The 13,040-nt window shown below is 39.6% G+C and overlaps 1 protein-coding gene across 1 annotated transcript in view; it reads right to left on the bottom strand.

The window, feature by feature from the left end:
* Nucleotides 1-395: 395 nt before the first annotated feature.
* CLSTN2 (calsyntenin 2) overlaps nt 396-13,040 on the bottom strand; it is a 539,158-nt gene continuing 526,513 nt past the window's right edge. The window contains exons 13-17 of the mRNA XM_027845178.1: nt 9,160-9,330; nt 7,877-8,022; nt 5,907-6,027; nt 3,314-3,498; nt 396-593 (exon numbers count right to left, since the gene is read on the bottom strand). Coding sequence (XP_027700979.1) covers nt 396-593; nt 3,314-3,498; nt 5,907-6,027; nt 7,877-8,022; nt 9,160-9,330 — 821 coding nt within the window. The remainder of the gene's footprint in view (nt 594-3,313; nt 3,499-5,906; nt 6,028-7,876; nt 8,023-9,159; nt 9,331-13,040) is intronic.

Raw genomic sequence — 13,040 nt, 5'->3', positions numbered from 1 at the left:
AACCCAAGGGCAAGAGGGAGCATTTGGCCTGGCAGAAATAAAGAACATTGGAAGCAGAGAACCTTCCTACATGAAAAAATAGCAAAGGCAAAACTCTATGGATTGAATGACAGGAATTTGGTGAGCCCATAGGAAATGAAGAGAGGCATTTGGTGAGAAGAGATGGTCAAGCTAAGTCTAGAGCTCTCACTGACAATGTGGGACTTATCTGGGTCATCTGTGCTTTCCTGGGCCTTCTCAGCCCCTAGGAGCAAAGGGTCAAGTCATTTTATGAAGCTGTGCTAAGCAGGCCTATCCAAATCCTGTCATCAAATTCATAATCTCTGTGTAACTGGACTCAGGAATACAGTGTATTGGTGTTTACAAAAGGGATACACCTGGGACCATGGGCTAGTCTAGTAAGGGAGTGTCGAATCATCCCATTCCAACTGGGCTTGCCTGGGCCCATTCTGCCCACTTCTGCCCTTGCCAATCTCTTCCTCCTCCTCCTCACTGTCATCTGAGTCATCACTGGAACTGTCTTCTTCTGCTTCCTCCTCTTCCTCCTCCTCTTCCTCACTTTCCTCGTCCACATGGCCCGGTTCTTCATATTTCTAGATGTCAAGATAGAGGAAAAGCACATTGAGAAACCCTCTTTAGGAGCCTGAATTCACAGAGTGCTGCTCAATAGAAACAATTTTTTTTGCCTTTATTAAAGGATCCCTTACTGCAACACTCATGAAAGTGCTTATATAAATGAGTCTTCTGGAAGTCTTTGCTCTTAATACTAAAGACTCATGCCTTAAGAAATGTTCATCATTAATGCTAAATGGTTGGTAACTGGTAAAAGGACATAGGTCATATTCTATGTAAAACAGCAGGGAAACTCAATGACTTTCTGGTATTGATTCTAGTCAGTGGGATGTTGGTGAAGTGTTGTCCTTAAAACACTGGGAGAAAGAATTCTATGGCAGTTCTACAAAGGTCTCCTTAAAACATTGGGAGAAAGAATTCTATGGCAGTTCTACAAAGGTCATCACAATCATTTAATGAGTTAATCTAACAACAGTTGCATTAATATAGCCTTAATTGCTGTAAGATTGCTGTAATGTTATTTTGAACATTTCAAGAGTATTAATATTTGTAAGGAGCTATGTGTTCTTCTACAGAAGTGCAGAATATTGAGGTTGCAACGAAACTTATTTGTTCTTTTTTGGCCCTGACTCATGACTTCATTTTTGTTAGGGAACTGCAGGTGTGGAAACTCTTTCCACTGGTTCAAATCATCAGTTGTGTAATTTGCAGTCTTAGTGGATTTGCCTGGGTGCGTGAGAAGTTGTGATATAGTGGTGATGTATCAGAGGTAGGATTTAGGGCTTCTAGACTGCAAGGTTAGAACTCTCATCACCACACCATGGTATCTCTCATTAATCATTTACCCATCAGAAAAGTTGAAACAAATAGTTGATAATTTTTTACGCTCTCTCCAGATGGAAACAAATACTTAAATTCATTGGGAGGTTATGACATCATTGGATAATATGTAATGTTAGACAGAAATACTACTTTTGGACAAGCATATGCCCAGTCCTTCCTATTTTATGTACTTAGGGAACAAGAATGACAAAAGTTCAGTCTTCATTGTTACCCCCTCATTTCCATGCCTTTCCTTTTCATCTCAATCATTGCTTCACCTGTTTCTAGTTCCAAACCTCCAATTCACCCCCATTTCAGGTCCCCAACTAGTTAGCTATGGCTTTGGTGGGTCACCTTTGACTTTGGCAAGTTTAAAAGTGGGCTTGCTCCAAAATGTGTTTATCTTGATTCGAGTGTTCCTACCACATGGAATATCCTCTCTGCTTTCTAAATAGTGCCCATTCTTCAAGGTTCAGCTCAAAGAAAATTTTCTTTAAGAAACCTTCCCTCACTATTCTAGCCCAAAGTGACCTTTCTCTTCTCTAACTTCTCCTATTATTACTTCTCTACTCCATATTGTAATGTAGCATTTGATTATGTAAGGTTTTGATTTCTCTAAATGTTCACCTGTTTTAGTGCTCTCTGCTCCCCACCATTACATTTCTTGGAAGTGGGGAGGGAGGAATGGGGCTGGCAGGACCATGCTTTCTTCTGCTTTTGTGTTAGTTTATAGTTACACTGAATTGGACACGTTATATGTGCTCAATACAAATGTTGACTGTTACATTGCACAGCTAGTTTAGTGTGGCTGACAGATGGGGCAGGTCCCAACATCTCCTTTCTCTTCTCTATTGCCCCACAACTCTCCCTTTTTATCATCCCTTTGCTGACCTCCTACTTTCCCGGACCATCTACCCAGGCCCCTCTCAAGTATAGGCCTATTTATATTGTATGAAGTGAGTTCTTTCTGTTTGGGCTGAATCTCTTAGGGTTCTATCTAATCAGTCAAGTGAAGGTAGATGTTGTTGATACTAGCTAGTGGTGCAACAATTTCTTTCATGAGCTGGCAACCAGTTTAACTCTAGCTGATGTGATTAGCTAGCACATGCTTGGGTTCTAAATTTTGTTTTATGTTGACAAGGTTTATCTCCTCTGGCTATGTTTGTTTTCACAAATCGAGAAAGGCATAGGAATCGATGTGTGACTGTAGAGGTTTCACAGTGAAGATGCGGACTTGGTGTAGGGCATATGTAGATATGTCTCAAATAAGAGCACAGACTTTTCGAAAGGCTTTAGGCAGAACAAAGAATCAGAGGATCATAGATTTAGAGATAAATTTAAAGGGATCTTGGAGTTCATTTAGCCCAATTGTCTAATTTCATAGATGAAGAAATTGACGACCAGAGAAGTGGAGTTCCTTAAGGTCATATCGTTAGTAAGTAACAGAGCTAGAAATTTTCCCAACAACTCCCCTCTGGGAAAAAAAAGTCCTTAGAGGGCTCCTTATATCATAGATGATGTATCAAACTGCCTATCAGAATATACTCTTTCCTTGATATCTCCCTAGTCTTTGGAGCAAGGCTCAGTCATTCATATAGTCAGTAAGCATTTCCTCAGCACCTACTATGTTCCCAGCTCTGTATACAAGAGAAGAAAATTGGGCTCTAGCCCGCAAGAAGTGTATCATTTTGATGGGTAACAAGACTAATGCAAATGAAACAAGTGGTATACAAGCCAATGCATAAGAAGGTTTGTAATTAATTGGGTGCTAAAGCCTCTAGTTCAGATTGGAAGTGCCAGAAGAATTCAGGGAAGAGACGGCTTGATCTGGCCCTTGGATAGGTAGGGTTTTGAAAGACTGAGAAGAAAGGGTAAGGGTATTCCAGGAGGGACTTTCCAGTTAAGGGGTATGGTTTACCTCCATGGGATTGACTGTGATAGTAAGTGCAGAATCATCCCAATCCATTTCACTCTCTTTGGCTGATTCACTCTCCTGTATGCAGTGTTGGTGTGCTACTCGGATTCGGTATACACCCATGGCTACAACAAACACCAGCATTCCAACACAGACAATTATGACCACCGTAGTGATGCTGGGAATGACTGAAAAGAGGAAAAGAGATACAAGTGAATTGTGGATGTAGTTCTATTGACTTCTTGGTTGCATGGCATCATAGATATTTTTCAATGATAATTGCTATGCATAATTATATAATGTTTATATCATCCTTTATGCTTTCCAAAGTGTTTTTTATCACTTATATTATTTAATTATCTCTGTGAAATTCACGGGTTAGGTCAGAGAGTCATAGGCTTTAGAGCTCGAAGGAACTTTAGAGATCCAACCAGGTCAATCCTGTTATTTTCTTGTTGAAGAAACCAAAGCACATCCAGAGAGGTGAGGTAAATTACCCAGAGTCACCCAGGTAGTAAATACTAAAGCCAGCATTCAAACTCTTGTCCTACAGTTCTAAATCTAGTGCGTTTCCCATTATGCCAATATTCCCATTTTATAGATGAGGCATAGAGAAATGCTCCTTGCTCAATACGTCATAGCAACTTGACCTAGGCTTTTATCTTGGGTCCTCTTGCTGGGATAGCTGGATTCTGCATTACTATGCTTCACCATTTTCTTATCCTTGTTCAGGGGCAAACTTCCTGAAATTTTATTCCTTCTTAAGTCAACATAATTACATGAAGTGTACATACCCAGCAAAATGTCAACTGCTTGAGGGCAGGGACTTAAATTTTTGTCTTTGTATACATAGGGCCCTAGCACAGTGCTTGGCATAGAGTAGACGCTTAATAAATGCTCTTCTATGATGAAGATGATGATGGTGGTGATGATGATATTCATAGGCTTTAGAGCTAGAAGGGCCTTGGAGATAATTTAGTCCAATTCCTTCATTTTGCAAAGGAGGAAATAGAGGCCCAAAGAGGGAAAATTATTTATTCAAGATTATACAGGTAGTAGTAGCAGAAAGAGGATTTATATCCAGTTCTTTTCTGATTTTTGATACAATGTTTCTTTTTTTCCACTCACGACACTGGAACTGTGATTATACTTGATGTTTATCCAGGCATGAGAGTTATTAATATTCATATTTTTAAAGACAAGAAATAGCTTATAATTATAAGGTACTTTTCAAGTTCTATCATGTCATACTCCCAGAAACTGATAGGGGAGAGGATGGAAATATTTTTAAACTGGTGATGAAACTGAGGCTCAGAGGTGTGACTTGCTCAATTATGGTCACATACCTGTAAAAGTGGAGTGGAGACTTTTAACCCAGATCTTCTAATTGCAAGTGTAGTACTAGGGAGAAACTGAGGTATGGAGACATTTTATTAACCTTCCTGAAGTCACACAGTGAGAGCTAGTGGCAGAATAAAGATGAAAACCACATTCTTTTGACCTCCATCACCAGGATCTTCTACTATCTTGTGATGCTGACACGATTTATTATTTGAAACATCATGTAATCACAACATATAATATGAGAGGCTTTTTGGCATAATAGCTGACTTTGGAGTCATGAAGACCCGATTTTATATGTGTGTGTGTGTGTGTGTGTGTGTGTGTGTGTGTGTGTGTGTGAGATACTCACAATGCATACAAATACACACATATGCCACTTTGGATACTTCCTAGTTGTGTGTCTCTGGGTAAAGTCACCAAGCTTTATGTACCTCAAGACCCTAGGAATTCCTAAGTCAATGGAGGATCAACATCTTTTTTGGTTGGAGGGACTTGTTGGCCTGGGAATTGACTAAACTGAGAACAACATTATAATACTTTAAAGTTTGCAGATTGCTTTACATTTGTTGCTTCATTTGATCCTTACAACATCCCTATAAGTAGGTGCTATTCTTGTTTGCATTTTACAGATGAGGAAAATAGAGCAGACAGAGGTTAAGGACTTGCCCAGGGTCACACGGCTAGTATGAAGTAGGATTTGAATTCGCATTTTCCTGACTCAATGTATAGTCTGTGAATTTATCATTGTTTCATATATCCTGACCACCTATATGGCATCATACACATTTGGGCAAACATTTCAATTCGATCTCATCCATTTCTGAGACTGTGAGAGTTACACCTCTAAAATAAACACATTTTTAAAGAAAGGAGGTTTAAGTCTATGGCTTCTCATGCCTGCTTATATTCTAGGCAGGTCTTGTCAAAAGCTTTCCAGAACCCTTCTGTTTCTTTGGCACTGGTCTTTTCTCTTGACAAGGAGGCAACTTATGAGGCCCTGGGAGGTTAAATGATTTGATGAGGGATTACACAGATAGTTACTAACAAAGCCAGGACACATGGAGGACATATTAAACAAAGCCATTGACAAAACTGGCTCTTCTAACTCCCTTTCTAATGTATTTCTCTGGCTTCCTGAAGGGTGTCCCTGGGAATTGGGAGTGATAGTAGGTTTGGCTGAGGGGAGGAGAAGATATCCTTGCTGGGTAGGCAATGATGCCAAGATGAGGTGTACGGGTCCCACAAGTCTTACCTGAATTACGCATGCTACTTATTTCAGGCTCTGAATGGTGGACAGACTGGAGGAACTGAGGCTGCACAAGCATGTGGTTGACATGCTCTGTGTCTGGGTTAATCTCATGCAGAACATTCACCTGGAAATATAAAGAAATGAGCTGGTTGCACCTGTTCCTTTAGCTGGTGTTTTGGCCATCTGCTGTGGCCTCCTTCATATGCAGATCTTCTTGGAACCAGGCAGTTCACAAAGGTAAACTGTCTTCCCTTGAATTTTTTTTAAAAAATCAAATTTTAATTGATAGTTGTTGTTTTTACATCATTTTATTTTTGAATATAGGCCTCCCCTCTTCCCTAACAAAGAGTAAAAGAGTAAGGCAGAAAAAGCAGTTTAGGAAAACTAACCAGCATGTCAGCTGAATATATGCAATTTTTCAAGTCCACAATCCCTCAGATCTGTAAACAAGAGGGAGGGAGGTATGTCTTATCATCTCTTCTTCGAGGATGAGTGTGATCATTATAATTACATAGTGTTCGATATTTTTTGTTGTGATTGTTCTTTCATTATGTATTATTAGATTATTATTTTCCTTGTTCTACTTGCTTCTCTTTGCATCAGTTCATATAAGTCTACCCATGCTTCTCTGAATTCTCCACGCTTGTTATTCCTTATGGGACAGTAATATTCCATTAGATTCATTTACCACAATTTATTTACCCCAATTGATAGGTATCTACTTTAGTTCTAGTTTTTTGTTATTACAAAAGTGTTTTGCTATCAACATTTTTGTGTATTTGGGACCATTCTATTTAGTCTTTGATCTCTTTGGGTTATTTACCTAGTAGTGAGATAACTGCCTTCCTTGAATATTAATCAGTACTTGTCAGAATGGAACTTGGAAACTGGAAATGAAGTGGTTGCCCATCAACCACTTACATGGTATGACTAAACAAAATCAATTATATGAATGTAATGGAATATTATTGTGCTGAGATAAATGTGGGAAGACCTGTATAAACACATGCTGAGTGAGCTCAGTATTCGGAGTAAGGTAGGCAACCAGGAGAACAATACAGGCAATGACAAAGATAATTTAAACAGAAACAATATTTATAAGTATTTGAAGTTTGATTAAGTATGATGAATAATCTTGGTCAAGGAAAACTAACTGATGACAAAGTAAACTTATCTCAGTAGAGTTATTGGACTATGTGAAATGTGATATAAACTGTCAGATGTGGCTGCTGTACATGTTGGTTTGGCTTAAAATTTGTTTCTTATGAGGGAGGCAGGTTAAGGGAAAATGACTAGCATAAAACCAAAAGATTTTGAATTTTTAAAAATAAATTTTGAGGGGTGGTGGTAGAATTAAAAGGACGAACAGAACCATGATGAGGCAGAGCACACAGGTGAATGAACAGAAAACAAAGTGGGCTCCTATGTCTTGAGTTATGTCCCAGTGTCTGTCCTTGGGCTACTAAGACAGCTATTGGTTTAAGCTCCTTTGATGTCAATATCCTTCTTTGGGCATTCTGGTTTGCTACATTTATGAAGGAGAAAGAGTATTCCCTCTTCCTCTCTATTTCTCTTCACCTCTCTCTATTCAGCACCCATGCAGATTTCAGTTTGCCTTGGATTTAGTGAAGAGTATTAATTCTAAATTATTTTGTGGTTCTGAGAGCAATAGTCACTCCAATTTGTGAAAGCAATGGACAGGAGATCAAGGAGAGAGGCTGAAGGGTCCATATAGGTCTCATGTCTCATATCTCTAACTTGATCTAACCTAGGTTTTTGCAATTGAGTGAATGAGAACTTTAGAACTGTCCTTCAAGTTCATTCTTGTATCTCCTCTGTCTTTATCCCAGATTCTTTTTCTTAAGGGGGCCACAAAGAAGGAGAGAGGGGGTGGCAGTTTCCTTTTAGGCTTATATTAAGATCCTGCTAGAGCCATGAATACATTTGTAAAATGAAACAATAGCAAGACTCACCTCTAAGTTAAATTCATTACTAGTGTAGCGTCCATTGAGCTCAGAACACTTGATCTGGAACTTTCTATCATCCAGGCTGGCTGGGTGCCAATTGCGATAGCGGACTTGGCGAAGGACCTGCTCATAGCTGGTCATTGTGCCCACACCTAGGTCAGGAAAGCCATATACTAGTCACTCTCAGATGGGTACCCCAAGGCCAGAGCATGGCCTATGCGTTCAGTTCTCTGTATTTGCCAAGAGAGGGAATTCTACTGATGGAGAGGGTGAGGGGAGGAATATACATCAAATTAAGTTTTACTATGAAATGGATTATTTCTTGAAAAGAGTGAGGTACCAAAGATCCAACCAAATTAACCCATGACCATTTGTATTTGGTGGGGATTCTAGGTAGGGTAGATTTGCTCATTATTATTAATAATTCCTAAAGTAAGAGAGTTTATAGGTAAAAGAAAATTCCATACATCTAGGTTATATAGATCATTGTTCCTATTTTTTTTTGTTCCTCAAATTCCTTTCAATAAAAAAAAGGTGTTGTGAATACCTAGGGTAATTTAATATACTACACATAATATTTTTTCTTTCTTTTTTTCAAAATTCTTAATAGTATTTTATTTTTTCCCATTATATGTAAAGATAATTTTCAACATTCATTTTTTGAAGATTTTGAGTTCCAAATTTTTCTTTCTTCTTCCCTCACCTCCTCTCTCCTCTCCCTGAAAACAGCAAGCAATCTGAAATAGGCTATACCTGTGCAATCACGTAAAGCATATTTCCACATTAGTGATGTTGTACTCACCATATTCTTTTAGATTTATTCATTAAGTTCTTGACATAACTACAATGATAACAAATTTGTAATGCTTCAAACATGCATATCCTTATTGTCAGAGAGGAAAACATAATTAGAAAATAATTTACTGATTTAAAGAATTTTTAGCATGAACCCCTTGGAATTGGAGGCCCAAGGTCATAGTTTCTGTTCTAACACTTGGTAGGGATTTGGGAATTACTAACTGGGAACCATTGATCTGGGTGATTCCCATTGGTATTAGTTACCAGGCTGATCATTAAGATTTGGTAACCAAAATCATGAGTCAGAAATCAAGTGTCCCCTCTGCTGACTGAGTCACGGTGGGTAATATGATAACCTGAGTGGTCTTCTCTTCGACCTCTGACCAGTCTATTTCATAAAGGTCATAAAGCTCAATTCATGGCCATTCCTTGCAGGAAAGCCATCAGCAACAAGGGGACAGGGGAAACGGAGGTACTATTAGTTTTCTTACCATAGATAGAATAGCCTGATGTGGAATTGGTGGCATCCAGATGTCTTTCCTGCAGCTCACCATAGTCTAGCTCTAAGCACTCCTGTCCGGGTTTGAGTTCTTCCCCCATCACCAAAATGTCACAGAAGTCCAGGTTGTGGAGCATCTCTTCTAAGAGCACATGCTTTGGGGCTATGGGAAGGAAAAAAGTAGACACATAAGGGACAGCTGTGGAGCACAAGCATGTAATAATGGAAAGAGTTAATAGAGTTTTTGTTTTACTGCTTTCTAGTCATGTGAACTTTGGCACATCCCTCTACCTCTCTGAACCTCAGTTTACTTACCTACAAAATCGGAGTAAGAATATTTGGACTGTCTATATCATAAAGTTACACTTAAAAAACGCAGTTAGTTAACTAGAATTTTTTAGGAGCCTATCATTTGCCAGGCATTATGCTAAGTGCTAGGGTTACAATGAGAAAGAAAAAAAATCCCAAAATCCAACAACAAACAACCCTCTCCCTTCTCCTCCTGGTTCCTCCTCTCTGCCCTCCCACCCCAAAGTCCCTACTCACAAGTGCAATGAGTACAAACAATTGGTGCAAATGTTAGAAACAAGATATACACAGGATGAATTGTGGGGGGTGTGGGTTAGTTTTGGAAGGAAAGCACTAAAGGTAGAGGCCTGGGAACATCTTTTTGCAGAAGATGGGACTTCAGTTGAGATTAGAAGAAAGCCAGGAAGCATTGGTGAAGAGGGAGAGGTTTCCAAGTAGGGAGACATCCAAGGAGTCCAGAGATAGAGCGTTGTGTACAAGGAAAAGCCAGGCAGCCAACGTCACTAGATTGCAGAGTACATGGAGGGCAGTAAAGCATAAGAAGACTGGAAAGGTAGAAAGGAGTCAGGAGATGAAGGATTGTAAAGATCAGCTGATTTCATATTGGATCTTGTGAAAAGTAGGGAAGTTTATAGAATAGGGAGGTAACATAGTCAGGCCTATGCCTTAGGAAGATCCACTTGACAGATGAGTGGAGCATGGATTGGAATGGGGGAAGACATGGCAGGAAGACCAATCAGAAAGCTGTTACAATAGTCTAAGACTGAAGACCTGCACCAGGGTGGTGCAGTAGGGTCAGAGAAGAGAAGGGGGCCTATTACAAGAGATGTTAGGAAAATAAAAACAACAGGACTTGACAATTGTAAATCACAGAAGTGCTGCATAAATGTGACCTATCATTGTCATTAGACTGTGACAATCATCGTGCTCCTCCTTTGTACAAGGGCTGCTACTATTTTAGATCAGGGGTTCTTAACCTTTTTTGGGTTGGACTCCTTTGGCAGTCTGGTGAAGCTTATGGACTCTTCTGAGTAATTTTTTAAATACCTAACATAAAATACACAGTATTACAAAGGAAACCAATTATACTGAAACATAATTAACAATATTTTTAAAAAAGGTTCATATACCCCAGATTAAGAACTCCTATTATGATGGGATAGGAGCGCTAGTCACTGAACCTCTCTGGGCTTCATTTCTTCATCTGTAAAGGGAAGAGGTGAACTAAATGACCTTTGAAGTCCTCACCATTTTTAGTTCTATGATCTCATGATACTGAGTCCCTTCTCCCCGCAGCCCCCAAATCTCTACTCCGGCCAAAAATATCTCCCTCAAATCCTGAACTCTAAACATTAGCATTACTCCTTTGCATTGATATATCACCTCTTGAAAGTCCCCAGTAAACTGCAAATATGTTACTTGGGAGGAGTAATACATTAATCCCAATATCTTAGCATGGAAAGCTAAGAGCAGAATTGTATAGAACACTGTCCTGGCTTTAGGGCATAATGTTATCGTAGCTCTCCACAAGTCTTCTCCTCTTTTGCCTGCTCTCTGGCTTATTTTATGACTCTCAATTTTTCAAGAAAATGGTTGAATAGTTTTAAGAACCTATTAAACCTTGAAAAATGCCAGCCAGAGGGCAGCAGTTCTGGGGGAAAAAAACCCAACAATTTCACCCCATATCAAAGGCATTCAAGAGCATATGTGGAAGTATGAACAACAAAAATAATTGAAAACTGATCTTGAGAGCCACTCTGCATAGGGCTTTTCCAGCTCTTCTTTCTCTTTAATGATGGTCCAGGAAAGATAAGGGCAGCAGTTCGGTAATGGAGGCACTGGGAGTAAGGGGAAGCTCTCAGTCTTGCACTGATTGAAGAGCCATAGGTTGAAAACCTGGACCTACCTTCCCATAGTAACTTTAATCTGAGAAAACTCAGAGCCCATAAAGACTTCCTCAGGATTGTTCTCCACAATCTAGTCTTGGGGGTCTTGAGCGGCTGAGTCAGCATGTACTGAGCTGGCGGCTCTGGGTAATGGACCAAGGAAGACTGGCTTAACTAGTTCTTTTCCCAGTTTTGGTGGTGGTGGTGGGTATTAGTGGTTGGGCAGTAGTTCTTTAAAATCCCTCTTGAATCTTTGCATGCCCCCTTCTCATCCCTCCTCCCCACTACTCCCAGGCCATTTCAGTTTTATTAAATCCATTTATGGGGCCATGAGGGTTGTACCTGTGGGAAGGCAATTTGAGTCTTTACCTCTAGATGAAATAATAACAATAATGAAGATAATAACAATAACAACAGCTAGAATTTATGTAGTACTTTTAGAGTTTGCAAAGGGCCTTCTATTAACTCATCTGATTCTCGTAACAACCTCTATGAAGTAGTGTTGTTATCTCCATTTTACAGAGGAAGAAACTGAGGACGGTTGACTTGTTCAGAGTCACATAGCTAAGTAAGTGTCTGAGGTGATATTTAAACTCAGTCTTCCTGATTCCAAGTTCAATACTTTGATCCACTGTGCCACCTAGCTGAGAAATTAACTTTCTAACAGACAATGAGTTAATTATAATCTCTTAAGGTAGGAAGGAACTTGATTGATTATTTTGTCCAAGCCTCTTATTTTACTGATGATGAAACTGAGGCCCATTGAAGTGACTCATCCAAGGCTTCATAGGTAAGCATGAGTAAAACCAGGACTAGGATCCAGGTTTCCTGACTAATCAGGTAGGCTATCACTGACTTCACACTGTTAATTTGCAAAGGGTAGGGACAAACCCATTTGTCATTATTAGTAGCTAACAATAAGGGTGGGGTGGTGATGAGAAAAGAACACTAGCTTTTGAGGTAAAGGACCAGAGTTCAAATCCTGGCTCTACCACTTACTACCTCCTGATCTTTAACCAATCACTTTACCTTCAAAGACCTCAGTTTCTTCATTTGTAATTGAGAAGTTTGAACGAGTCTCTTCTAGCTCTAAATCTATGCTTCTATGATTCTAAGGTCCCGTTTTTCTAACTAGCCAATTAACTGGCTTATTGGATCTGTAAACAACAGGACAATTCTGGAAATCACTAATTGCCCCTTCCTGCTGGGCCCATTAGCTGGTTGGTGCTAGAGTTTTAGGCTGACGTGCAAGCCACATCTGGAAGGTATCTGTTATAGTTTCTAAAAGCTGAGGTCAAAGCCCCTTTCTTGTTCTGGCTGACATTAACCACAAATGACCACAGGAGAGAAGAAAAGATCATATGGCATAATGCACATCGGCATATAACTCTGAAAAGGCACAATCTGAGACAGGTAAAACACAATTTATTTTTATGAGCTACAGAGTGTGCAAGGAAGGCTCAGATTGCAATATTCTTCAGCCTTTGGGGAGCAGGGGTAGTTTAAGGCAACTGGTAATTAGGATTATTATAGAAGTAACCCTTCAGGGAATCCAGTCCACCCAAGCCTGCAGATCATTAGCAACCACTTTCCTGAAGGATGTATAGAGACTTGAAAGTTATTCTCCTTGAGAAACATAGTTGAGGACAGTTCTCAAATTGATGTTTTTTTTCTCCTA

The sequence above is a fragment of the Vombatus ursinus genome, unplaced genomic scaffold (assembly GCF_900497805.2).
Source record: "Vombatus ursinus unplaced genomic scaffold, bare-nosed wombat genome assembly UNPS02014959.1, whole genome shotgun sequence".
NCBI classification, from domain to species: Eukaryota; Metazoa; Chordata; class Mammalia; order Diprotodontia; family Vombatidae; genus Vombatus; species Vombatus ursinus.
The sequence above is the reverse complement of the archived record's forward strand: the minus strand, read 5'-3'. Positions and strand labels throughout refer to the sequence as shown.